The 26733-nt window shown below is 44.2% G+C and overlaps 1 protein-coding gene across 7 annotated transcripts in view; it reads left to right on the plus strand.

The window, feature by feature from the left end:
- Positions 1 to 23826, plus strand: part of LOC121562996 (ubiquitin carboxyl-terminal hydrolase 2-like) — a 46948-nt gene extending 23122 nt beyond the window's left edge. For 4 of the 7 annotated variants that reach the window (XM_041875097.2, XM_041875098.2, XM_041875096.2 and 1 more), the window contains 10 exons: positions 16603 to 16653; positions 19031 to 19157; positions 19297 to 19408; positions 19944 to 20054; positions 20299 to 20363; positions 20834 to 20937; positions 21048 to 21207; positions 21580 to 21684; positions 21772 to 21892; positions 22465 to 23826. In XM_041875097.2, the coding sequence (XP_041731031.1) occupies positions 16603 to 16653; positions 19031 to 19157; positions 19297 to 19408; positions 19944 to 20054; positions 20299 to 20363; positions 20834 to 20937; positions 21048 to 21207; positions 21580 to 21684; positions 21772 to 21892; positions 22465 to 22549 (1041 nt within the window). In that variant the 3' untranslated portion in view covers positions 22550 to 23826. Of the gene's footprint in view, positions 1 to 11373; positions 11982 to 16602; positions 16654 to 19030; positions 19158 to 19296; positions 19409 to 19943; positions 20055 to 20298; positions 20364 to 20833; positions 20938 to 21047; positions 21208 to 21579; positions 21685 to 21771; positions 21893 to 22464 lie in introns of those variants that run through there. The other 3 variants (XM_041875109.2, XM_041875104.2, XM_041875100.2) reach the window with 3 other exon arrangements.
- Positions 23827 to 26733: the final 2907 nt, after the last annotated feature.

Consider the following 26733-nt stretch of genomic DNA (forward strand, 5'->3'; position numbering starts at 1 on the left):
TCTTTATCGCAGAAGTCAAAATACAAAAATTGATTTCTTTGTCGGATTTTGTAGTTTGCTATCCTGTAGGCTCTGTGTTTTCCTCCATCTCCCCTGAAGGTGGGATTGTTTTACACACACACACACACACACACGCTCAGCCTGGTGAGTAATGGAATGTGTTCCTTGGCTGTTTGTTGTGTACACATGCTAGGTCACAAGACTGAGCTGGGGACATACTGCTCTCTCGTTCCCATTTAGCCTACATATCACTTCAATGAAACCCAGTAAGTACAGCAATATACCTCCCCTCTTGACTCACGTGTCTTGCTGCCCAATTGATGTTTTGTTATAAATTTTTTATTTTATTGAATCTTTATTTATCCAGGTTAGTCTCATTGAGATGAAATCTATTTTTCAAGAGAGACCTGGTCCAAACAAGACAGCAGTAGTAGGGGGGAACAATGTTTCAGACAAATATCAGACATAACAACTTACAGACCTAGACACCATAAACAGAATTTAGACGTAGACAACACATACAATTACAGAAACATACAAGCGTCATAGACGCAATGCTCATGGCGTTTAATAAAGTTAGGATAGTACATTTTAGCTCAGTTGAGGATGAGTCACGTCACAGCATGTGAATTTAATGTTTTTATTTTTATTGATTTTTTTATTTCACCTTTATTTAACCAGGTAAGCCAGTTGAGAACAAGTTCTCATTTACAACTGCGACCTGGCCAAGATAAAGCATAGCAGTGCGATAAAAACAACAACACAGAGTTACATATGGGGTAAAAAAAACATAAAGTCAAAAATACAACAGAAAATATATATACAGTGTGTGCAAATGTAGCAAGTTATGGAGGTAAGGCAATAAATAGGCTATAGTGCAAAATAATTACAATTAGTATTAACACTGGAATGCTAGATGTGCAAGAGATTATGTGCAAATAGAGATACTGGGGTGCAAAAGAGCAAAATAAATAACAATATAGGGATGAGGTAGTTGGGTGGGCTAATTTCAGATGGGCTGTGTACAGGTGCAGTGATCGGTAAGGTGCTCTGACAACTGATGCTTAAAGTTAGTGAGGGAGATAAGAGTCTCCAGCTTCAGAGATTTATGCAATTCGTTCCAGTCATTGGCAGCAGAGAACTGGAAGGAATGGCGGCCAAAGGAGGTGTTGGCTTTGGGAATGACCAAAGTCGCTCTGGATAAGAGCGTCTGCTAAATGACCAATTTATTTATTTTATTTTATTTAGATATACCTGCTGGAGCGCAGACTACGGGTGGGTGCTGCTATGGTGACCAATGAGCTAAGATAAGGCGGGGATTTGCCTAGCAGTGATTTATAGATGGCCTGGAGCCAGTGGGTTTGACGACGAACATGTAGTGAGGACCAGCCAACAAGAGCGTACAGGTCACAGTGGTGGGTAGTGTATGGGGCTTTGGAGACAAAACGGATGGCACTGTGATAGACTACATCCAATTTGCTAAGTAGAGTGTTGGAGGCTATTTTGTAAATGACATCGCCGAAGTCAAGGATTGGTAGGATAGTCAGTTTTACGAGGGCATGTTTGGCAGCATGAGTGAAGGAGGCTTTGTTGCGAAATAGGAAGCCGATTCTAGATTTAACTTTGTATTGGAGATTCTTAATGTGAGTCTGGAAGGAGAGTTTACAGTCTAACCAGACACCTAGGTATTTGTAGTTGTCCACATACTCTAGGTCAGACCCGTCGAGAGTGGTGATTCTAGTCGGGTGGGCGGGTGCCAGCAGCGTTCGATTGAAGAGCATGCATTTAGTTTTACTAGTGTTTAAGAGCAGTTGGAGGCTACTGAAGGAGTGTTGTATGGCATTGAAGCTCGTTTGGAGGTTTGTTAACACAGTGTCCAATGAAGGGCCAGATGTATACAAAATGGTGTCGTCTGCGTAGAGGTGGATCTGAGAGTCACCAGCAGCAAGAGCGACATCATTGATATACACGGAGAAAAGAGTCGGCCCAAGAATTGAACCCTGTGGCACCCCCATAGAGACTGCCATAGGTCCAGACAACAGGCCCTCCGATTTGACACACTGAACTCTATCTGAGAAGTAGTTGGTGAACCAGGCGAGGCAGTCATTTGAGTAACCAAGGCTATTTAGTCTGCCAATAAGAATGCGGTGGTTGACAGAGTTGAAAGCCTTGGCCAGGTCGATGAAGACGGCTGCACAGTACTGTCTATTATCGATCGCGGTTATAATATCGTTTAGGACCTTGAGCGTGGCTGAAGTGCACCCATGACCAGCTCGAAACCGGATTGCATAGCGGAGAAGGTACGGTGGGATTCGAAATGGTCGGTGATCTGTTTGTTAACTTGACTTTCAAATACTTTCGAAAGGCAGGGCAGGATGGATATAGGTCTGTAACAGTTTGGATCTAGAGTGTCACCCCCTTTGAAGAGGGGGGATGACCGCGGCAGCTTTCCAATCTCTGGGGATCTCAGACGTTACGAAAGAGAGGTTGAACAGACTAGTAATAGGGGTTGCGACAATTTCGCGGCTAGTTTTAGAAAGAAAGGGTCCAGATTGTCTAGCCCAGCTGATTTGTAGGGGTCCAGATTTTGCAGCTCTTTCAGAACATCAGCTGTCTGAATTTGTGTGAAGGAGAAGCAGGGGGGCATGGGCAAGTTGCAGCGGAGGGTGCAGAGTTGGTGGCCGGGGTAGTGGTAGCCAGGTGGAAAGCATGGCCGGCCGTAGCAAAATGCTTGTTGAAATTCTCGATTATTGTAGATTTATCGGTGGTGATAGTGTTTCCTAGCCTCAGTGCAGTGGGCAGCTGGGAGGAAGTGCTCTTATTCTCCATGGACTTTACAGTGTCCCAAAACTTTTTGGAGTTAGTGCTACAGGATGCAAATTTCTGTTTGAAAAAGTTAGCCTTTGCTTTCCTGACTGCTTGTGTATATTGGTTCCTAACTTCCCTGAAAAGTTGCATATCGCGGGGCTATTTGATGCTAATGCAGTACGCCACAGGATGTTTTTGTGCTGGTCAAGGGCAGTCAAGTCTGAGGAGAACCAGGGGCTATATCTGTTCTTAGTTCTGTATTTTTTGAATGGGGCATGTTTATTTAAGATTGAGAGGAAATTACATTTAAAGAACAACCAGGCATCCTCTACTGACGGAATGAGATCTATATCCATCCAGGATACCTGGGCCAGGTCAATTAGGAAGGCCTGCTCGCTAAAGTGTTTTAGGGAGCGTTTGACAGTGATGAGGGGTGGTCGTTTGACCGCGGACCCGTTACGGACGCAGGCAATAAGGCAGTGATCGCTGAGATCCTGGTTGAAGACAGCGGAGGTGTATTTAGAGGGTAAGTTAGTCAGGATGATATCTATGAGGGTACCCATGTTTACGGATTTAGGGTTGTACCTGGTAGGTTCGTTGATCATTTGCATGAGATTGAGGGCATCTAGTTTGGATTGTAGGATGGCCGGGGTATTAAGCATATCCCAATTTAGGTCACCAAGCAGTACAAACTCTGAGGATAAATGGGGGGCAATCAATTCACATATGGTGTCCAGGGCACAGCTGGGGGCTGAGGGGGTTCTGTAGCAAGCAGCAACAGTGAGAGACTTATTTCTGGAAAGGTGGATTTTTAGAAGTAGAAGCTCAAATTGTTTGGGCACAGACCTGGATAGTATGATAGAGCTCTGCAGGCTATCTCTACAGTAGATTGCAACTCCACCCCCTTTGGCAGTTCTATCTAGACGGAAAATGTTATAGTTGGGGATGGAAATTTCAGAATTTTTGGTGGCCTTCCTAAGCCAGGATTCAGACACTGCTAGAACATCAGGGTTGGCGGAGTGTGCTAACGCAGTGAATAACTCAAACTTAGGAAGTAGACTTCTGATATTTACATGCAGGAAACCAAGGCTTTTGCGATTACAGAAGTCAGCAAATGATAGCGCCTGGGGAGTAGGAGTGATACTGAGGGCTGCAGGGCCTGGGTTAGCCTCTACATCACCGGAGGAACAGAGGAGGACTAGAATAAGGATACGGCTAAAGGCTTTAAGAACTGGTCTTCTAGTGCGTTGGGTACATAGAATAAAGGGGGCCGATTTCCGGGCGTTGTAGAAAAGATTCAGGGCATTATGTACAGACAACGATATGGAAGGATATGAGTAAAGTGGAGGTAAACCTAAGCGTTGGGTAACAATGAAAGAGATAGCATCACTGGAGGCACCAATTGAGTCGGTCTCCGCGTGTATGGGGGTGGGACAAAGGAGCTATCTAAGGCAGGTTTAGCTGGGCTGGGGGATCTACAGTGAAATAGTACAATTAGAAATAACCGAAACAACAATAAGCTAACCATATTGAGATGGGAGAGAGGCATAAAGCAATCACAGGTGTAATTTGAGAGAGCTAAGACAACAGCTGGTAATGACGACACAGTTTGGGCTGAGGCTAAACATAAACAGGATGCGGTACCGTAAAAAGGAACAGTCCAGCAGACATCAGCTGTATAGCTGAGTTATCATAAGGTCCAGTGAACAGCAATAGGATAGTTCGGAGGTAGTTCGGGGGCTGCTAAAGCACTAGCGAGCAAGAGGCCACGGCTAGCGTGTGCTAGCGGGCCGGGGCTAGCAGATGGAATCTTCGTGGTCGACGTTGTAACGGGAAGCCTGTTGTAACCACATCAGACGATTTCGTCGGCAGACCAGTCGTGTAGGATCGGCGGGGCTCCGTGTCAACACTAGGTGGTCCCGTCCGGTTGACAGAGAGGTAGATAGCCGGGAGATGGGCCTAGCTCAGGATGATTAGCCAGACCACAACGTCCATTTTGTTGCAGCTAGCTGGTAGCGATGAATCCGGAGTTAAAGGTCCAGTGATTCCGGCAGAAAAACTGATATGTTCTGGGTCGATAACGCGCTGTGCAGACAGTGCAGACTGGCCGAATAATAGTCCAGACTAGAGCTGGCTGGTGGGTGGTGCAGGCCACGAACAATGGTGAAAAACCGCTAACGGTAGCTGATAGCAAGTAGCTAGTTAGCTGGCTACTCCCGTCCGGTAGACCTAGAGGTAGATATGAGCCTGGCTCTAGGCTAGCTCGAGGCTAACTGGTGCTTGCATCGGGGGCAGTGGTGATTAGCCAGACAGCAACATCCATTCGGTTGCGGCTAGCTAGTTGCGATCCGGTGATTAATGTCCAGTGATTAAATTATTCCCGCAGAAAAATCCAATGTTCTGGGTGAAATACCGCTAACTGTGGCTAATAGCAAGTAGCTAGTTAGCTGGCTAGCTAGTTTCAACTGGAGATTCTAGATAAAAGGTAAGTCAATAATAGAATCCGTTCCACATTGAGTGAGGCGGGTTGCAGGAAAGTATATTTTGTAGAAGGATGAAAAGTCTGATAGGGAAATATGTACGAAAAATACAAAAAAACAGGGTATTTACAGGCTATTTACAGACACACGACAAAAACAGGACTGCAGTACTACGCCATCTTGGATTCAGGTTGCTTCTAGATCAGGAGCACATCACAATTACAGAGGAAGACATTTCTAAAGACCAAAGGCTAAAGAAGTAGCTGTGGCAGCATGAAAGCAGTTTTGGTTCATGAACCTATAATCTACACCTGTGTTATTACATTTTAGTAGACCTATTTAGTAGATAATTTCATATGGAATCAAAATCACTTTCTGTAGCTGTTATCAGTCTCTGACTGAGGCTGACTTGAGTTGATGGCTGATGATGTTTAGACCTTCATTTGTGTTTAGTCATTTTCACACACACTTCATAATGTCTCCTGTTTACCGATCCCCTTTCTTGGCAGACTGCTGCTCTATGTGTGACTGGTTTGGGGAAATGTAATTCTGATGTCCTCAAATGTAATAGGCAACATCATTGCAAATACAATTAGCTGTGTCGGGGACTCTGTACTTTTCCAATGCTTATGTCATTTGTTAGGTTTAAAGAGAGGTGGTGAAATTGAAATGGACTGATGGAATTTTAGCTGCATAAAGCCATCTGTATTTTCTCACTCACTTTTTGAGTCCTAATAAATCAGGGTATTTTTAGACTTTGAGCAAGAGGGGTGAGCAACAAGATTGAGTGTTGACACATGTAAACAAGCAAACATGTTTGTCTCTCATAGGTGAGAGTTCAGAGCTAACGGTGCTAAATGTTTATTACAGAGGGTAAACTGCAGTCAGCACTTAGTTTTATTGATGAACAGCAAATTGACAATGGTTTGGCAATTAATCCTATTTGTTGATGTTGCATGAGGAAAACATGTTCTAGCCTACAATCTGTTTTACCATGTTGTAAAACCTCACCTTTTGTACTTGTCACCTTTGGTACTGAATGTAGCTAAGTTAGGCCTACCCTATTTTCTTTAGGAGCTCTTCTTTACTAGGAATTTACAAAAGGCTTAATGGCTGATCCTGATGTTCCTCCCCATTTGCCACAACGCACAGAAGAGACATACTGTAAGCCTACTTTAACTGCTGAAGCATCACAGTTTGACCTTCAAATGGCCTGAAAACATTTTGCTGTGGCTGAGTAGCAGGAGTCAGACTGACAGTCTTCCTCTGTGAAGCTAACTATGAAGAGATGTATTATTACAACAAGATTATTACAGCCATGGTCAATAGCCTAACAGATAATGAGCATGTAGTAGTAGCCTAATCTCCCCAACCAGTGCTTAATTTGTAAATCGGGAGGTGCCGGAACATTTGCATAGAGCAGTAGAGTAGAGGCACTTACAGAAGTTGCACACATGGGGACATTTTTTAGTAGCCTAGGGTCCGGGAAAATGTTTGCCTTTTATAAACGCATTTCATGCAATTCTGTGCATGACTGGAGATTGGCAGAATATTCTTTTATACCGCACAAATGATCGAAATGGCAGGCTACTTTGACACTGACAAACTGAGAATCTGAGATCAATTAAAATGACATTTTCTTGAATCCATCAATAGCCTAGGCCTAGGTTTGGAGACACATATTGTAGGCTTCAATATGAGGAGAAAATTATAGTCCTAAAAATGTTTTCCATTTTCACTGACTCACCCAATAGGCTCTATGCACGCATCACTTCCGCATTGGCGTAAGGATGCTTGGGCATTTCCGGTTACCGGAAAAAAACAGACAGTGACAGTAGACCGTTATGATGGCAGAGATGAAGTTTACAAGGTGTTTGCTGGAGTTGCCTAAAGTATCTGTTAATGATATACGGGAGGGTCGTCCGGACATCCAGTACAACACCACGTAGCAAACTGGATAAAGGCTTCAAATTTTACGTTTCTTATTTTCTTTGCAACTTTGAAGGTAATATGCCAACGCTAGCTAGCCTGAGCTAGAAGCCTGGCTTTGGTGTTTTAAGTCATGACTCCGTCCATCTTCAGGTTAATCATGCTTTAAATCAAGTTTAATCATGTGTATATACCTCTCACTTCATGTGTTTGTACTTTTATGAAAGTATCAGGTAAAAACAGGGCTACAAATGAGATCTCTGTGAGAGCCCACTGCTACCGCTCAATGAAGAAACTAAAGCCACCAGCTGAGAGTAGGACTAGATTAAGTAGATAGGCTAGATCTAGATAGTTTTAGATACATACTTTACTCATCCCGAGGGAAATTCAAGGTTTCCAGTAGCTTACAACAACACACATCACACATGCAACATTTAAACAGATAATAATACTAGTCATTGTTGACAGCTCAAATACATACAGTGGGGGAAAAAAGTATTTAGGTAGCCACCAATTGTGCAAGTTCTCCCACTTAAAAAGATGAGAGAGGCCTGTAATTTTCATCATAGGTACATGTCAACTATGACAGACAAATTGAGGAAACAAATCCAGAAAATCACATTGTAGGATTTTTTATGAATTTATTTGCAAATTATGGTGGAAAATAAGTATTTGGTCACCTACAAACAAGCAAGATTTCTGGCTCTCACAGACCTGTAACTTCTTCTTTAAGAGGCTCCTCTGTCATCCACTCGTTACCTGTATTAATGGCACCTGTTTGAACTTGTTATCAGTATAAAAGACACCTGTCCACAACCTCAAACAGTCACACTCCAAACTCCACTATGGCCAAGACCAAAGAGCTGTCAAAGGACACCAGAAACAAAATTGTAGACCTGCACCAGGCTGGGAAGACTGAATCTGCAATAGGTAAGCAGCTTGGTTTGAAGAAATCAACTGTGGGAGCAATTATTAGGAAATGGAAGACATACAAGACCACTGATAATCTCCCTCGATCTGGGGCTCCACGCAAGATCTCACCCCGTGGGGTCAAAATTATCACAAGAACGGTGAGCAAAAATCCCAGAACCACACGGGGGGACGTAGTGAATGACCTGCAGAGAGCTGGGACCAAAGTAACAAAGCCTACCATCAGTAACACACTACGCTGCCAGGAACTCAAATCCTGCAGTGTCAGACGTGTCCCCCTGCTTAAGCCAGTACATGTCCAGGCCCGTCTGAAGTTTGCTAGAGTGCATTTGGATGATCCAGAAGAGGATTGGGAGAATGTCATATGGTCAGATGAAACCAAAATATAACTTTTTGGTAAAAACTCAACTCGTCGTGTTTGGAGGACAAAGAATGCTGAGTTGCATCCAAAGAACACCATACCTACTGTGAAGCATGGGGGTGGAAACATCATGCTTTGGGGCTGTTTTTCTGCAAAGGGACCAGGACGACTGATCCGTGTAAAGGAAAGAATGAATGGGGCCATGTATCGTGAGATTTTGAGTGAAAACCTCCTTCCATCAGCAAGGGCATTGAAGATGAAACGTGGCTGGGTCTTTCAGCATGACAATGATCCCAAACACACCGCCCGGCCAACAAAGGAGTGGCTTCATAAGAAGCATTTCAAGGTCCTGGAGTGGCCTAGCCAGTCTCCAGATCTCAACCCCATAGAAAATCTTTGGAGGGAGTTGAAAGTCCATGTTGCCCAGCGACAGCCCCAAAACATCACTGCTCTAGAGGAGATCTGCATGGAGGAATGGGCCAAAATACCAGCAACAGTGTGTGAAAACCTTGTGAAGACTTACAGAAAACGTTTGACCTGTGTCATTGCCAACAAAGGGTATATAACAAAGTATTGAGAAACTTTTGTTATTGACCAAATACTTATTTTCCACCATAATTTGCAAATAAATTCATTAAAAATCCTACAATGTGATTTTCTGGATTTTTTTTTCTCATTTTGTCTGTCATAGTTGACGTGTACCTATGATGAAAATGACAGGCCTCTCTCATCTTTTTAAGTGGGAGAACTTGCACAATTGGTGGCTGACTAAATACTTTTTTTCCCCACTGTAGGCCTATATATTAAACACATTGGACATTTTAATTTACCTTGTGAAAAACCTTATGTCATCATCAGATCCAGCAAACCGCTCCAAGCAGAACTTGCTGCTGATAGTTATCTCCTCAATTTGATTTCGGAGCCTTGCTATCTCTACACTAAGTTCTTCATTGTGGTCAAGGGACATATCCAACGGAGCAGGTTCAGTACTGTTGCAGTAGTCATGGTCAGGAGGACAGTCCAATTCCACAGACGGATCATTCATGGTTTCTGTGTTGGGACGCTCGGTCCTTTCCCAAACTCCGGGCCGTGGGGCTGGAAGACTGAAATTGTTCCATTGAAACAGCACTGGAACAGCTCCCTTCTTCAGACATCTGCGCCCAGCTGGAGTCGGAGGCTCTATCACATCTTCACTTAGAAAGTGTCGGCTGCAGACTCGTGTGTTTGTTGTAAGAAAGTTGACTAGTCGAATGTTAATCACCCACCGTTTATGTAAAACACTGTCTTTGGGAAAAGTAAAAAAAACTAACAGAAGAATTGCATCTGGCAGACACATTGCGACACACAGCAGTGATGGCTGGAAGAGCTGTCATCCCGTTTTTGAAAGGACACTTTCGTACGTTTACACTTCATCGTGTTATAAGTCAAGACGAAGTATAACATTAACATAAACATTAAGATAAACAACAACAACGACGAAAATTAACCGTTTCGGATGTTTTTGACGACAAGCATTCAATGCTAGCATACGGTAGCACAGCGTTCTACGATAACCGGAAGTTTACATCCATCCTGAGATTTAACCGGAAATACGTCAAGCTCGCCTGTGCATATCGCCTATGACACGCAGCTAGCTCGTTGGTGATGGCTGATGCGCTTGTGTCTAAAGCCTACCTCTCTCTCTCTTTTGTAAAACAATATTTGGAAGTTGATCAAATATTTTGGTAGCCTACAGCATAGATTCTTCTATTTTCAGCAGGAGCCATTTGCTTTCCAACCTGTGTTTTCCCTCGATTGTACTTGAAATATTGCGAGTACTTGAAATATTGCGAAAGGCCTGTTTTGTCTACGTGCTGTTTTTTCACTGACAGATTTGCCGCGCGTTCCGGATGTAGGCTATTCCTTCTTATTGGGCTACAATCCACAGCTAGGCTATTTTTTTAAAGAAGTTATTGATCCTCTGTAACTAAATTATAGGCCTTATCATGGTGTAGTATTATTTCTGAACAGACAGCAGTAATTATATAACTTTGGCAAATGTATTTCAATTTATCAGGGGTGCTGCAGTTCCTTCAGAACCCTTCGCGCGGCTATGATTCTATAAGGAAATACATGATGAAGTGCAACACTGGAGAGATGAGAGTTGCAGTCTCATGTCTATCAGAGCAGAGAGAGAGAGAGATCATAGAAAGTGAATCTCATTCTAGTTATGTGAGAGATCCTGGAGGCTTCTCACATAGACACTGCCACGAGTCTCAAACATAGGTTACAATGTTGCGCAAACCATAAACTCGGCCGGGCCCAACCAGAATCAACTCTTAGAATATTAGGCCCGGGCTGAAAATCTACTTTTTCACATTACGTTTTTTTGTGGGGGCAGGATAATTAACAAAGAAGCAACTCGAGTGAACTTTGATAGCTTTTATTTTAATTTTTACAATAAAATCATTTGTCATGCCACAAGGGGTACCGGATCCAGCCAAATAGTTTCCGGAACAAGACAGTCCAAAACGGAGAGGTGGCTCAAATTAAGCACTGTCCCCAACACGATATACTGTACTCCTCTGAAACGTAGTCCTGCATTGAAATGAATGGGTCTCACACAGAGAAGCCCTTTAGAAAGGACACATATTCGACAGTAAATGTGTTGTATCTCATTGCTTGGTGTATGGACAACGGGAATGAATGTTCCACGGGTGTCCTTGGAAGCACCATTCGAGTAATAAGCATAAGAAAAATGTGAATGGACCGCTCTGACTGTGTTTGATGTCGGAGAGGTTTGTGGCAGCGGCTGACGTCTGTAGGACTAAGCCGAAAAGAGGCGGGTTTCGGTGTTGTAAAACGATGGAGAGGCAGTGTACATTTATTTACTTCTCAATCAGCCCTATGATTGATTACTGCACGAGTGATATTGTTGTTATTTGCGTATACTGAAGGTCTTCGATTTATGGAATATATAGGGGAGAAAACAAGACATTGCTCAGTCTGTTTTCATTACGAAACTATTGAATTAATGTATTGTTTATGTGTTTTTTCATGATATCAGGAGTACCAGTCTGGTATGTATCGCTTGTAAGTCGAGTGTAGATGAATGGCTCGGTTTTTCATGACAACCGCAAAAAGGAAACGAACAAGCTCGAGCAAAAATACTAATATATTCGTAACGTAGGCTACCCTTTCATACAAAGATCCTGCGACATAGAATATCAGGAGAACGAGCGCAACTCCCGGTGAATCAAGAGCGCACCGGCTCTATCTGCCTGATACCGGCAGAGCTTCAGAACACACCGGTAGCCGACTATCTCACAGTCATCATGCCCAGCATGAGACAGTCATACACGGTGACCGTACCCGAAGAACCCCCGGCCTCTGCTTTCCCGTTCATGAAGCAAGAGATGCGGCGGAAAAACTCGAGCATGTCTGGCTCCGTGCTGGTGTCAACCTTCGTAGGACTTCTCATCAATCAAGCCAAGGTAAAACAAGAGAGGATATATTGGCACCAAGATGATCTATCGAATGCTTGTCTGCGTATTAGTTACAGTAATAGATGTGTTGTTAATCAATAAGGATCTAGGAGGCTTGATGTTGCGTTTAATGGAGGAAAATAAGTAGGGGGTCTTCTACACATCAGCATTGACAGCGATATAGCATTGCAGTCACTCTAGCAGTAACCTAAACCTCCGTTAAGCCTCTGTGGAGGTTCAGTATTCTGGCAGGTCATTAGACTAGTTATATAATCTCAAATTAATCTCACTCCATAGCTGGCATTTGATAAATTATATTACATAGCCTAGGCCTGTATCAAAATATATTTAGAATGGATTTGTGTATAATTTTTATTATGCAACATTGTAATATCGTATGGAACATTATGGCCCACCCTCTCCCTATTTTTGTCCATAATTCCATGTCCATAGAGAGAAACAAATCGAGGTAAAATTGTTGGTCAAGGGGTCTATTTTCAGACTGATGCTGAAGTCATCTGACATACATTAGTGAGCTAATGGTGTTTATGGATCTAGCAGTGACTGGATAACTTGTTGGCCAACAGTTCTCCACTATAGTCTAATGATTGATGATTTTATTAGAACCTTGAACGTTGATGCTTCATTGATCATCTTCAATAATCGGAGTTCCTCCTAGAGAATGTGTATTGTATTGAATGCGTCAATGAATAAACTCAATTGAAGGAGCGGAGTGGCATGACTGAAAGTGTACTTGTCTACGCTATCCTTGGCTCCCAGGCTTCGCTCACATGAGGTGAAAACCTGTGGCAGACGCTAGTACCTGGCTATCACAATGAAGAGTGTGTTTTTTCAGTTGTCCCTCAAATGTTATATCTATGGATCATATTAGGTCTTGTGAGGCTTTTCCATAACCTGTTTTGAAAGGAGGGAAAGTGTTGCTATTGTTTCAGTGCATCGTCTTGGTCTTGAATAGTCAGAGAGACAGTGGATATAAATATCAATTGATTGAGCTGGTCCATGACTGGTCCATGACTGGTCCATGACTGCTCAGTCACTCCATGTGAAGACAGTTGGTGGGTTGCTGTTGTTGTTTTCCCAGCAGGGGCCAGGCACAGGAAGGTCAGAACACATTGTTCTCCATCTCCAGCAGCTCTCACTCAACACAACACAACTCTGCTGCCAGCTAATGATTATACCGCATTCCATGGAGCAAGGTGGAACAGTGTCAGGCAGGCCTACTCAACCCATTCAGGGCACAAGTTGTACCTGGCTGTTTCATCATGAGATAGTTCAGCTCAGTATCAATGTCAGTGTCTGCCAAGGGCCACGGAATCCAAAACACCTAAATCCCAACAACAACAGATAACATTTCAATCAAATGTCTCGGATTGATAGCGTGGAGGCAGCGATCATGTTATGTGTAAATACATTGAGAATGCAAGGCAATTCATTAATAAGGCTCTGTGTTATGTGAAAACTAGGCCACATTTGTATCTGTAAATGGAATGACTGTAGACTAGAGATTGGACTAGCTACAGTTTGAACCAAACACTGCCTATTACCTAATGCCCTCCATCATGCCTTTCAACTCATCACCTTTTTGTGGCAGCTGCCAGCGGATGTAGGGCTATTATTAACGCATAATATCCTGGATCAATGTATGGATTGGCGTAATGGATGTGTTCTAACACTCCACATAGGTCCCAGAGCTGTTGAAGTGTTCTGGCAAGACAGCTCGCATTCAGACAGAGAGAGAGATTACAATACTTGCTTTATTGGTCCATTTCCACAGATATTCTTAATTTCTTGTTGTCACAGTACCCAACCTAACACACAACCTGAGAGCAGCACAGGGGCAGAATACAGGGGCAGTATACAGGGATATTGAAGCCTGTAACCCTGCCGGTTCTGCAGATTTCCCCGCAGGCAGCTCGGGGGTTTGAACCGGCAACCTTCCGGTCACGGGCCCGCCTCTCTAACCTCAAGGCTACCACCACGTGTAGTATCCATCCACACTCACACATTGGTCACAAGCTTCCTGTAACAGACCTTCAACCATGCTGCTGAATAGAACTGCTCAGCACTCACTGCTTAGAATAGCTGTCAATACAGTTGCACTGTGGTGTAGGCCTAAATGTAGGGTTAGGCGGCCATAGACAGATAATTCATTTGACCAACATCATTTGCACCTCAAACCCATTTGCCAAGCTTTCACAGTATTTATTTTCAATTTGTGTACAATGTGTATTCTGTGGAATCTAGAGGAAGTATGCTCTCTTGTGACAGTTGGTTACTGTCTGACTGAGATCAGGACAGAATAGCATTCTCTGCACTGCTATATACACCTATTCTTCCTCTGTTGCCTCAGGCTAGAGCTTTGTCACCAAAAAGGATCACCCAAAAGCCTACAAATCGAGATCATTTCCAAATTAATTAGTATGTTAGGCAAGATTGTCGCTAATGATGTTGCATTCGGCATAGAGGGAGCGATTGATTCCACGTGGGGGAGAGAGTGTTGTAAACTTCCTGACTGGGACACACACACAAGGTGATTAGTGCACTGCTATAATGATTAACAGTAGTGGGCCTCTTGCATGTGCCGGGGCTTGTCACTCCACTGTGAAGACTAGAGTTCTATAAGTAAGCTTATCATCAAAGGTTAATGAAAATACATTTTCATAATTGGTGACACTGATTCATCTGTTACTAGTCCAAAGAAGAACACTGGTCAGTCTGTCAGTTAATCAGTAAGTCACACTAAAGCCCTTGCCAGATGTTGTGAGTGTGACCAAGTGCGTTTGTGATGTCATATTGTCCTCTAGCTTGTTCATGTAAAAATAGCGTTCCCTGGGAGAGAGGCTTTCAGGATGACTTCTGCAGTGACAGTCGCACCGCTCTGACAGCAACCAGCCAATGAGAACGCGGCAGCAAGTTCTGAAGGAAAGGTGCTATTTTGGGCTCTGATGATATTACTCAGCAAAGTACGGCAAATTGTGACGTCATGGGGCTCGTTCTGGAAAACTGTTCTGGAGGTGACAAGCGGTGTGAGTTTGTTATGAGCATTATCAGAGGTCATCCAGTGTGATAGGTCATCCAGTATGATAGGTCATCCAGTATGATAGGTCATCCAGTATGATAGGTCATCCAGTATGATAGGTCATCCAGTATGATAGGTCATCCAGTATGATACTTGCCTTGCAGCGACCTAATAATCTGCCCTTCCTCCTGAAGTGTAGCCTACACTCGCATACTACTTCCCACTAATGTAAAAGCATTGGATTGGTGTAGGCTACAAAGGGAATTATACCAGTCAATTCCTTTCAATTGAAGGGAAGTGAACAAGTGAAAATTAGGGGGGAAATGAGATTATTGGGACGCACGGTAAGAATGTCTCGGACAGTAGGAACCAAACCACAAGGAACTGACAGTTAACCAATAACTGACAACAGTGGTTGCGGACTAATAAATCGCTTTATTTTACATTGGAATTGAGAGAGGAGGATTTAGATAATCCTGAGTTAATTTAACTGTTGGATGGGTTTTTCTGTTCTGTTGGGAAAGGGGGACAGATGGCGTTGGGTTATTTATATAATAGTAATACGCTACAGCCCGTCCAAGTTTGTGTTCTCATAACTACATAAGCTGGAAACACTACACACTGTCCTGATTGAACTCCCAGATACCAGAAGCACATGGGTGTGTCTGTTTTTCACTGTGTGTCCTGTGGTGATTGGTCACTCCTGCGGTCATGGGGAGGGACTAGTGAGGGAGGCTATATGAGCCTGGCCAGAACAGAACATGCAGGTGAGGGTTACTGGAGAGCTTCAGTCAGGGTCACTTCAGTGTTATATTGAGTTCCACTGGAAGCTGGATCAGGTTTCCTCTCCTGTGCCCCAGCAGCGCTGTGCTCTACATCAACCCATAAAAACATAATTGTGTCGGATTTCTGGCCTGTCTGACTCTGCGGGAACTGTTCTCTACCTATCCCAGTCTCCCTTCACCTGGTCTAAATGTGGGGACTGTATCATTGTGATGGGGCCTTATGTTCACTTATGTTCAACGTACTAGGCCTAAATAATTGATTGCACCGGCCTTAAGGCACAACACATTGCATTCCATATTAAAGAGATAGGCTAGGCCCTACTGTACTTAATGTCAAGTTTTGTCCGCAGTCAGATTGGTGCTTTGGTAATTATTTCCGTTACTACTCAATTATAAAACGACTGAATTTATATAATTGAACAGCAGTGACGTCGGCCATTTGATTTTCTACAAAGCCCTTATTCTACAATTGTAGACCGTTATCCACCTTAAAAGCCTTTAGGCTATTGCTAAGCCAAGACTTTTCAGTTGTGTAGAAAACACTGCACATCTGAGGTGGCACATACGACATGATTCCCTCTGTATTGAACCAGGACCAGGCTAATGTTTGGACAATGAATATGTCAATCTTTACATCTCATAGCATTTATAGTAGCCTAACCTATAATAGAAAGGCCCAGTTTTCTGAGGATGGCCCATATTTATCGCACACGTCCTTCGACCGTAGGCCCATGTAAAGATCACATTCTCTCACACGCTTTTTCTGGTAAATGTTGTTGTTTGTCCATCTTCTTCTTCCCCCTAGAACTCCAAGAGTGCCCAGGGCCTGGTGGGCCTACGGAACCTGGGAAATACCGTAAGTAATGGCCTGGGTGCACACACACACTCATACATACAGTGGGGAGAACAAGTATTTGATACACTGCCGATTTTGCAGGTTTTCCTACTTACAAAGCATGTAGAGGTCTGTAATTTTTATCATAGGTACACTTCAATTGTGAGGGACGGAATCTAAAACAAAAATCCAGAAAATCACATTGTATGATTTTTAAGTAATTAATTTCCATTTTATTGCATGACATAAGTATTTGATACATCAGAAAAGCAGAACTTAATATTTGGTACAGAAACCTTTGTTTGCAATTACAGAGATCATACGTTTCCTGTAGGTCTTGACCAGGTTTGCACACACTGCAGCAGGGATTTTGGCCCACTCCTCCATACAGACCTTCTCCAGATCCTTCAGGTTTCGGGGCTGTCGCTGGGCAATACGGACTTTCAGCTCCCTCCAAAGATTTTCTACTGGGTTCAGGTCTGTAGACTGGCTAGGCCACTCCAGGACCTTGAGATGCTTCTTACGGAGCCACTCCTTAGTTGCCCTGGCTGTGTGTTTCGGGTCGTTGTCATGCTGGAAGACCCAGCCACGACCCATCTTCAATGCTCTTACTGAGGGAAGGAGGTTGTTGGCCAAGATCTCGCGATACATGGCCCCATCCATCCTTCCCTCAATATGGTGCAATCGTCCTGTCCCCTTTGCAGAAAAGCATCCCCAAAGAATGATGTTTCCACCTCCATGCTTCTTGGTTGGGATGGTGTTCTTGGGGTTGTACTCATCCTTCTTCTTCCTCCAAACACGGCGAGTGGAGTTTAGACCAAAAAGCTCTATTTTTGTCTCATCAGACCACATGACCTTCTCCCATTCCTCCTCTGGATCATCCAGATGGTCATTGGCAAACTTCAGACGGGCCTGGACATGCGCTTGCTTGAGCAGGGGGACCTTGCGTGCGCTGCAGGATTTAAATCCATGACGGCATAGTGTGTTACTAATGGTTTTCTTTGAGACTGTGGTCCCAGCTCTCTTCAGGTCATTGACCAGGTCCTGCCGTGTAGTTCTGGGCTGATCCCTCACCTTCCTCATGATCATTGATGCCCCACGAGGTGAGATCTTGCATGGAGCCCCAGACCGAGGGTGATTGACCGTCATCTTGAACTTCTTCCATTTTCTAATAATTGCGCCAACAGTTGTTGCCTTCTCACCAAGCTGCTTGCCTATTGTCCTGTAGCCCATCCCAGCCTTGTGCAGGTCTACAATTTTATCCCTGATGTCCTTACACAGCTCTCTGGTCTTGGCCATTGTGGAGAGGTTGGAGTCTGTTTGATTGAGTGTGTGGACAGGTGTCTTTTATACAGGTAACGAGTTCAAACAGGTGCAGTTAATACAGGTAATGAGTGGAGAACAGGAGGGCTTCTTAAAGAAAAACTAACAGGTCTGTGAGAGCTGGAATTCTTACTGGTTGGTAGGTGATCAAATACTTATGTCATGCAATAAAATGCAAATGAATTACTTAAAAATCATACAATGTGATTTTCTGGATTTTTGTTTTAGATTCCGTTTCTCACAGTTGAAGTGTACCTATGATAAAAATTACAGACCTCTACATGCTTTGTAAGTAGGAAAACCTGCAAAATCGGCAGTGTATCAAATACTTGTTCTCCCCACTGTATGTACACAGACACATCATATATTCATACTATATTTAGGCCTCTATTCATGTGTATTGTGTAAGACACGTTGAATATTGTCAGTGTACCGAAAATAGTGTCATCCACATCTCCTATCCTCTGCCATCAGCTTAAGGGCTGTGTTTTGATATCACTAACACATTCCCTTAGCTAGTCTATTTCCATTAGCTGAGATTATTTGCCATGCCATCTCATGGCTCTACGAACAGGAGGGGAGGGGACAGGGGAGGGGGGCATTTGCTAGGCAACAGGGAGAAGGATGGGTCCCAAAATAAACTGTCTACTTGTACTGTCTTATCAGGGTGCTTTTTCTGCTGTTGAACTCTGTACCGGCTGGGGGACTTGACTGTCTCTTTCTCTATCCCTGCTACCTTTCATTCACTCAGCCTACTGTTCCTTGTTTTCCCCATTCTAGCACATATCACGTGGCCACATGTGATGTTGGCTGTTCCTCTGTGTGTGTGTGCGTGCATGCATGTATGTATGTAACAAAAAAATTCAAAAAATAACTCCAGCAGATTTCACCTCTGCACATTTGTCTTCGACGTTGAAAACGTTATTGTCAAATTGTGTATGCAGGAATTCTTTTTCAAATATTTTTCAACAATCTCGATTTTGGAGCTGTAACTTCCTGCATCACAAACAGCATGGTAGTGTGCGTGTTAACCATCTTCTAAAGACTGTGTGTGTGTGTGTGTGTGTCCCTACAGTGCTTCATGAACTCCATCCTGCAGTGTCTCAGCAACACGCACAACCTCCGGGACTACTGTCTGCACAACTCCTACCGACGCGACCTTAACAAAAACAGCCGCACCAACACTGGAACACTCATGGAGGGTGAGATAGCTAGCCTAGGTCCCCTGCAGTCAATGAATGCTGAAAATAGTATTTACCAGCCAGTCTCCCATTTTACAGTGTTTGCCCCTATTCCAAGGGAATCTGATCTATCTTCTTGGTTTCCTGGTTGTGCTTGTAGAATTCGCCAAGCTCCTCCAGACCATGTGGACGTCCTCGAGCAGCGAGGCGGTCGGCCCCTCAGAGTTCAAAACTCAGATCCAGAGATACGCCCCCCGATTCGTGGGATACAAGTACGTGTTGTTCCTCAACTAACTATTCACTGAGGCTAACTCTGAAATGGCACCCTGTTCTCTATATAGTGCACAACTTTTGACAACAGCAGAGCCCTATGGGCCTTAATGAAAATGTATGCACTTTATACAGATGTAGGATCTTAATTTGAGCCCGTTTGCTACAGCAGGAAAATAATCCTGCAGCAACAGGAAATGTGAACTATTATATGGATTATAATTAACAGACATTGTTGTAGGGGTTGATACATTTTTCGTAAGGGAAAATCAAATCCGAAATTTCAAAGTGGTAATGACAAACTTCAGAAGCGTTTTTAAACCTCAAATACACTAGAAGTTTGAAATTTCCTGCAATGCAGGAAAGTTCTCCTTCAACAGGGTGATCGCATTAAGATCCTACATCTGTAGGGAATAGGTTGCCATTTCAGAGGCACTCCAAATCTAATACCTTTGTATCAGTAATGGTATTATAGATGATTTCCCAATGCGTTAAAAAATAACCAGTGTGTCTGTCTGTCTGTGTCCCTCCCTCCAGCCAACAGGACGCCCAGGAGTTCCTGCGCTTCCTGCTGGACGGGCTGCACAACGAGGTAAACCGGGTCACGGTGCGGCCGCGGGGCAGCTCGGAGGACTTTGACCACTTGCCGTGAGTGTTGCTCTCCTCTCCTGCTCTTTCTCTCTCCATTAACTACCATGGGACTATGGTCAAGAGAATGTTAACTGGGAGGGTAGGGCTGCAGCACGTCCCATGGTATTAGTATGCAGTCAGTGGGTGTGGAGGCGTGACGCCTCGTGGGTTTAAAAGAGGCGAGGCGTGGGAGCAATGAGCATGAGGCTTTAACTCACTGAATACTGACCCACCCTCTCCTGTCCGGTCGTCCCTCCCACAGTGACAGAGAGAAAGGGGAGAGAATGTGGAGCAAGTACCTGGAGAGAGAGGACAGTAAAGTAGTGGGTAAGGGCACGCATCAACACCCACAGGGGTTAAGTAACACTCTGTGTTGTTAATAAATAGAGTTTTCTGGTAATGTGTAGTCTGTTGATTGATGAAGTGCGTGTGTGCGCAGGTCGGCATTTATTGTCATGCATCTTTCCCTGGAGGCAGCTCTGCAGAGTGGTCACTAGCTGGCACTGCCACAAAGTCATAACATCTGATTTTAAACCTAACCTTAATCCTAACCTTAACCACACCGCTAACCCTAATGCCTAACCTCAAATTAAGGTAACATTTTTACGATATAGCTAGGCAATTTTGACTTTGCAGCTGTGTGTCTCCGTCTGTGTGTGTGTGTGTGTGTGTGTGTGTGTGTGTGTGTGTGTGTGTGTGTGTGTGTGTGTGTGTGTGTGTGTGTGTGTGTGTGTGTGTGTGTGTGTGAGAGAGAGAGAGGGGGTAGTAATGTTCTCTCTCTGCCCTGCCCTCCACAGACCTGTTTGTGGGTCAGCTGAAGAGCTCGTTGACATGCAGCACATGTGGCTACTGCTCCACTGTCTTTGACCCCTTCTGGGATCTCTCTCTACCCATCGCCAAGGTCAGTATCAACAATGCACACCAGCTTCCTCCCCACAGTATTGTACATTCACCGTTCATACAGTCCCAGCGTTTTATGTAACCTAATGTGCTGTGTGTCTATGTGTCAAGAAGGGCTACGGAGAAGTGAGTCTGATGGACTGCATGAGTCTCTTCACCAAAGAGGATGTGCTCGACGGCGATGAGAAACCAACGTGCTACAGGTGTAAAGCCAGAAGAAGATGCACAAAGAAGTTCACTGTACAGAAATTCCCCAAGATCTTAGTGCTTCGTATCCTTTCTCAAGCTGTTCATATTTTTGGGCTGCTTTTGTCTGATGGTACTCTATCCCATTAGATGTGGTAAAGGAGAGAGGAGTTGGCTGACGCCTGGTCCCAGATCTGTTTATATGTGCTTAAGCCAACAAATCATGTATGAGACAATTGTAGTCAGAGGAGTTGGTTAGGATTAAACTAAAGCACACAGATCTGGGACCAGCCTAGAAGTGCTCTCCGTTGCTATAGAGGTTTGCCTATGTGTTAATGTATGTATGTGAACCTTCATATTTAACCCACTCAAGGTTCCATATGAAACTCCTGTCTCTCTGTATTTACAGACGCTTCCTCCCTACACTGCTTTTTCCTTTACCCACCCACTTGTCCAGATCTGAAGCGCTTCTCTGAAGCGCGGAGAACCAGCAAACTGTCCACATTTGTCAACTTCCCCATGGAGAAACTGGACCTCAGGGAGTTTGCCTCAGAAAACAGCAGTGAGTACCATCGTCTGTCGAGTAGAATCGTCTGACAATAGCATTGTACTGATTCCTCTCTCTTTTTCCTGTCCCTTTCCCCCACAGTAAATGCAGTTTATAACCTGTACGCAGTGTCCAATCACTCAGGCACGACCATGGGCGGCCATTACACAGCGTACTGTCGCAACCCCACCTCGGGAGAATGGTACACGTTCAATGACTCCAGGTATGTCTTTCCCTCTCCCTTTATCACACTACACTACCCACAAGGCTCTGCTAGCAAACCATACTGCTCAGAACTGAGCTCTTTTAAATTGAATCGACTGGAAATCTTCGACCACTGGAAATACTCCTGCTTAGAACATTCAAGCACTCTTCCACCTCACTCCATACACAGTGTACATCCCAAATGGCACCATATTCCCTTTATAGCGCACTACTTTTATCACTAGTCTGGTCAACAGTAGTGCACCACTATATTCAGTAGGGAATAGGATGACGTTTAGAATGGACTACCACAGTGTAGGACCTCTGTGTAACAAATAATTTGCCAGTTCTCATGTTGAGAGTGCTAGAGCAGAGATTGTCGGGGAGAGGACATGAAGAGCCTGTGTCTGTCTGTCTGTCTGTCGGTCCTGCTGGCTGGCTACACACCATTCACCCAGAGCTACTTACTTTCTTAATAACAGTACCTCCCTGTAATTCTGTCAAGTGTGCAGTAGCCTACCTCCTCCCTCTCTCCCATTGCAACATTGCAGCACATTCACATGCATCCCCTCTTCCTCTCTCCCCTCACAGAGTAACGCCAATGTCCTCCAGCCAAGTGCGCAGCAGTGACGCCTATGTGCTGTTCTACGAGCTGGCCTCCTCCTCGCGGATGTGATGGCCTCCCGGAGGTGGAGGGAGGGAGGGAGGAGGAGGGCAAAGCCAGGCCCATTAGGACTAATCACATACACAAGAGGCTACTACTTCCCCTCCCCAACTCCATCCACAACAGAGAGAGGCTACTTCAACTGCTGGACGTCCACCCTCAGACTATGGAAACACTACAGGAATCTGTCATCTTTGCTGTTCCCGTTCAACCCAGCCCTTCTCACTCCACCCTCTCTTCTCTCTCCTGCCTCTCTCTCTCTCTGCTCTTGGGGAGCAGGATGGTCGGAGGAGTCAGCCTGTGCCTGTGCTTGTGTGGTGCGTGAGTATGTGTGTGTTAGGCGAACACAGGGGAGCATCTCCAGGCAATAAAAACCAAGCGTCTCCGTCTCCGAAGTCCCTCTCTCTATGCACTGCAACAAACCAAACTCTCGTCCCGACTGCACCTTCTTCTCTTCTTATTGTTCGAGATCGCCTCAATATTAAAAGACATTGTTTCAATTTTCATTTTTGTTTTGGATTTTCTTGTTGATTTTTGTATTGGTATTACCCTCATCATCACGGTGGAAGATTAACTGAACTGTGTTGCGGCAGCGCCCCCTGCTGACATGTTGGAGTAGGACAATATGGCGCCGTCAGAAATTCTTCTTACCACACTGCTCACACAAACCTGAGTGTCCCCTCCTGCCGACACACTGCAATGTCTCATCCCAGTTTCTCTGTTCAGCTGTGTATAGTACTATTCTGTCCTCTCACTGCTACTGCTCTCGCTCTCACTGCTGCTCTCTCTCTCTCTCTCTCTCTTGCTCTCACTGCTGCTCTCTCACTCTCACTTTGTCCTGCATCTTCCTCTCTGAAGGGTTGTCCTCTGAGAGTGCTGTGTTCAGAGGATGCCCTGTACCTTGTGTTATTTTTTTTTAGTGTGGCTGCTACTGATGTTTTAAAGTGCTGTGAATGAAAGGACAATCCAGTACGAACTAATACTATTGATCACAATCTTGTCAGTATGGATTTGTTCATCCTCAATTGTCATGCCATTGAACAACATGGAAAGAATGTTTTCAAAAAAACATATCTGTATATTTTTATATTCTGATGCAATATAGAGAATGTACTATACAGTGGTGCTGAAAAGACCTGTTACTGTCTTCAGTTAATTTAACAGGTGAAGGAGAAAGGCTCTTAATTATGCTTACAGGTGACTTCCATGTGATACGAGTCATACTTCTTCACAGTGGCAGTCAAAACACATGAATTTATTATATATATAAATTAATTTTAAAAACAGTGGCTTTTAGTTTCGTATTTCGTGTTGTGTTGATGTTATGTCAGTTATTATGGGTTATATATTTTACATTACAGACACAATAATTACATTGTGCTGCCAAGGCACATAGCCCTTACAGACACTGGATGCCTGTGCACGTAATTAAAAAAATTCAGGTTATAAAATAACTCGCTTTTTATTTGGGTGGCTAAAAGAGCAAACAGATCTTCACCTATATTTGATTATTATCATCTAAATCTATCATATAGGCACCCTATGTTGTGGCTTTAAATGGTCGCAGACCGTGGTTGAAATGGTTTATGGGTTAGAGCATGGTGCCAACAACACCAGGTTTATGGGTTAAATTCCCGCTTGGTTAACATACTGATTATGTGTCACTGTCAATGTTGACAGTTCTGTAATCTCATTCACCAAGCACTTCCTACCAATGCTCGTAACAAAGATACTGATAACTTCCCCTTTCAGCTGCTATACACAATTAGCCTGGGGACGAGGTTAACAGTTCTGTTGCTATGGATAAAAGCGTCTGCTAAATTACCATATTAATAACAAACCACCAAGCTCATCCAACGTTGTATATCCACTTGATTGACATGTATTCTAAAATGATTTCCCTGTATTGAGAACCCCCCCCATCCATTCAACACTTTGTTTATGGGAATCCCAGACTTGCCTCCTGGACTGACGTGGTGTTCCCTTAGCTCAGGCCTATTTCTGTAGCCTTTCTGGATTTCACTGTCCTGCCGAGGGCTGATTCCATGTAAGTACAACACCCAGGAATAGTTCTGCTCACTCTGCTCCCTGGTTACAATAGATGACATCACTCAACAGAGAATACTGGGAGGAGTCATTCTTAAATACAAAATGGGAAGTAAACTTTTATCTCGTTTGCTTTGAGTCTATCTATATCGGTATATACACTGAGTATACCAAACATTAGGAACACCTTCCTAATATTGAGCACCCCCCCCTCCCCCCTTTTTGCCCTCAGAACAGCCTCAATTCGTCAGGACATGGACTCTACAAGGTGTCGAACGTGTTCCATGTTGACTTCAATGCTTCCCACAGTTGTGTAAAGTTGGCTGGATGTCCTTTGGGTGGTGGACCATTCCTGATACACACGGGAAACTGTAGAGCGTGAAAAAACCCAGCAGCGTTGCGGTTCTTCACACAAACGGGTGCGCATGGCACCTACTACCAAACTCCGTTCAAAGGCACTTAAATCTTTTGTCTTGCCTATTCACCCTCTGAATGGTACACATACACAATCTGTCTCAATTGTCTCAAGGCTTAAAAATCTCCCCTTTATCTACAATGAAGTGGATTTAACAAGTGACATCAATAAGGGATCATGGCTTTCACCTGGATTCACCTGTTCAGTCTATGTCATGGAAAGAACAGGTGCTCATAATGTTTTGACTTGAATCAACCCACTTATGACACGCCTGGTTGGTTGCATATTAACTAGAACAACTTCTGAAGAACTGTAAAGTGTAACTGTTATGAATGCCTTGGGCATGACTAGGCTACGATACCACTTATCATAGGGTGGGTTTGTTATACTAATCAATGGGTACTATTGAAGCAAATGGGAGGTACCTTCTTCACAATGTACCAGGTTAGGGAGGAGAAGAGATTTTGTGTTATCGCCAGAACGTAAATCACAGGAGCATGGACTTGGCTGTTGCAATCTACTGCACTTCTCAATGGTAACATAAAGAGTGGCACATTCAAATGGCAGCTCACAGTTCAACCACTCTTGGTAAGTCTTTTGACTGTTATTCTATTCTTGTATCATTAATAGTGCCACATATGCATTAGCTATAATAAGATCATTTGTTGTTACTCAATAAAATGAATGCATGAATAGATATAAAATACCCCTATTAGGTAAAGACCCATGTATTTCAAAGCTGAGCCTGCTTTTACTTGGAGAGAGACTGAGTGGAAAGAGCTCAGTGGGGAACACCATCTTGGGCAAGAGGGAATTTCACACAGGGGTAATGACAACTCACAGCTCCATGAGGAAGGGCACTGTTACTGGAAGACAGGTGACTGTGGTTGACACGCCTGGATGGTACGTGGGACACAGCACCCCTGGCAGCGTGGCACAGGAGCTGAGGCGAGCCCTGTCCCTCTGTTCCCTGGGGCCCCATGCCATCCTCCTGGTGGTCTCTGCCACAGCCGACTTCAGTCAGGGAGAATGGAGGACCATGGAGGAGCATCTGAGGCAGATGCAGGCCCCTATCTGGCAGCGAGCTATAGTGCTCCTCACCCACGGAGCTGAGATACCAGGAGGAACCACCGTCGAGGAACACATCCGAGGGAAGGGCAAGAGTCTCCTGTGGCTTGTGGAGAGGTGTGGGAACAAGTTCCATGTTCTGGACAGCCAAGCCAGGGACAAAGAGGTTCAGGTCCAATTGCTGTTGGAGAAAATTGATAGGATGGTGGAGATAAATAGCCGCCCAAGGGAAATACAGGAGAGGTTGTACACCCAGGTGAGAGAGCGCTTGAGGATGGGAGGAGGGAAACAGCAGGGAGAGGACATGGTAATGCTTGGCATGCAGGACATGAGGACAAGGCAGAACCAGCAGGTCACAGCAGTGGTCCCGATAGGTAAGTGCTCTGCTCTCACGAGGCTCAATGATGAGCTGGGGTGTAAAATTGCATGTTTGTGGCAAACGTTAAAGAATACAATTGCAAATAGAGAACATTAGGCTACTTAGTAGCATTGTTTATTTGCACAGGCTATATTGAGATGTTTTTGTTTCTTTTTGACAGAGACATCCAAACGTAGGCCAGCTGCGTTTTGCCTTGTGCTGCTGGGAAGAAGACTTTCTGGGAAGAGTTCAGCAGGAAATACCATTCTTGGCAGAAGAGAGTTTGACAGTGGCAAAAGAACAGTCCAG

The sequence above is a fragment of the Coregonus clupeaformis genome, chromosome 5 (assembly GCF_020615455.1).
Source record: "Coregonus clupeaformis isolate EN_2021a chromosome 5, ASM2061545v1, whole genome shotgun sequence".
NCBI lineage: Eukaryota > Metazoa > Chordata > Actinopteri > Salmoniformes > Salmonidae > Coregonus > Coregonus clupeaformis.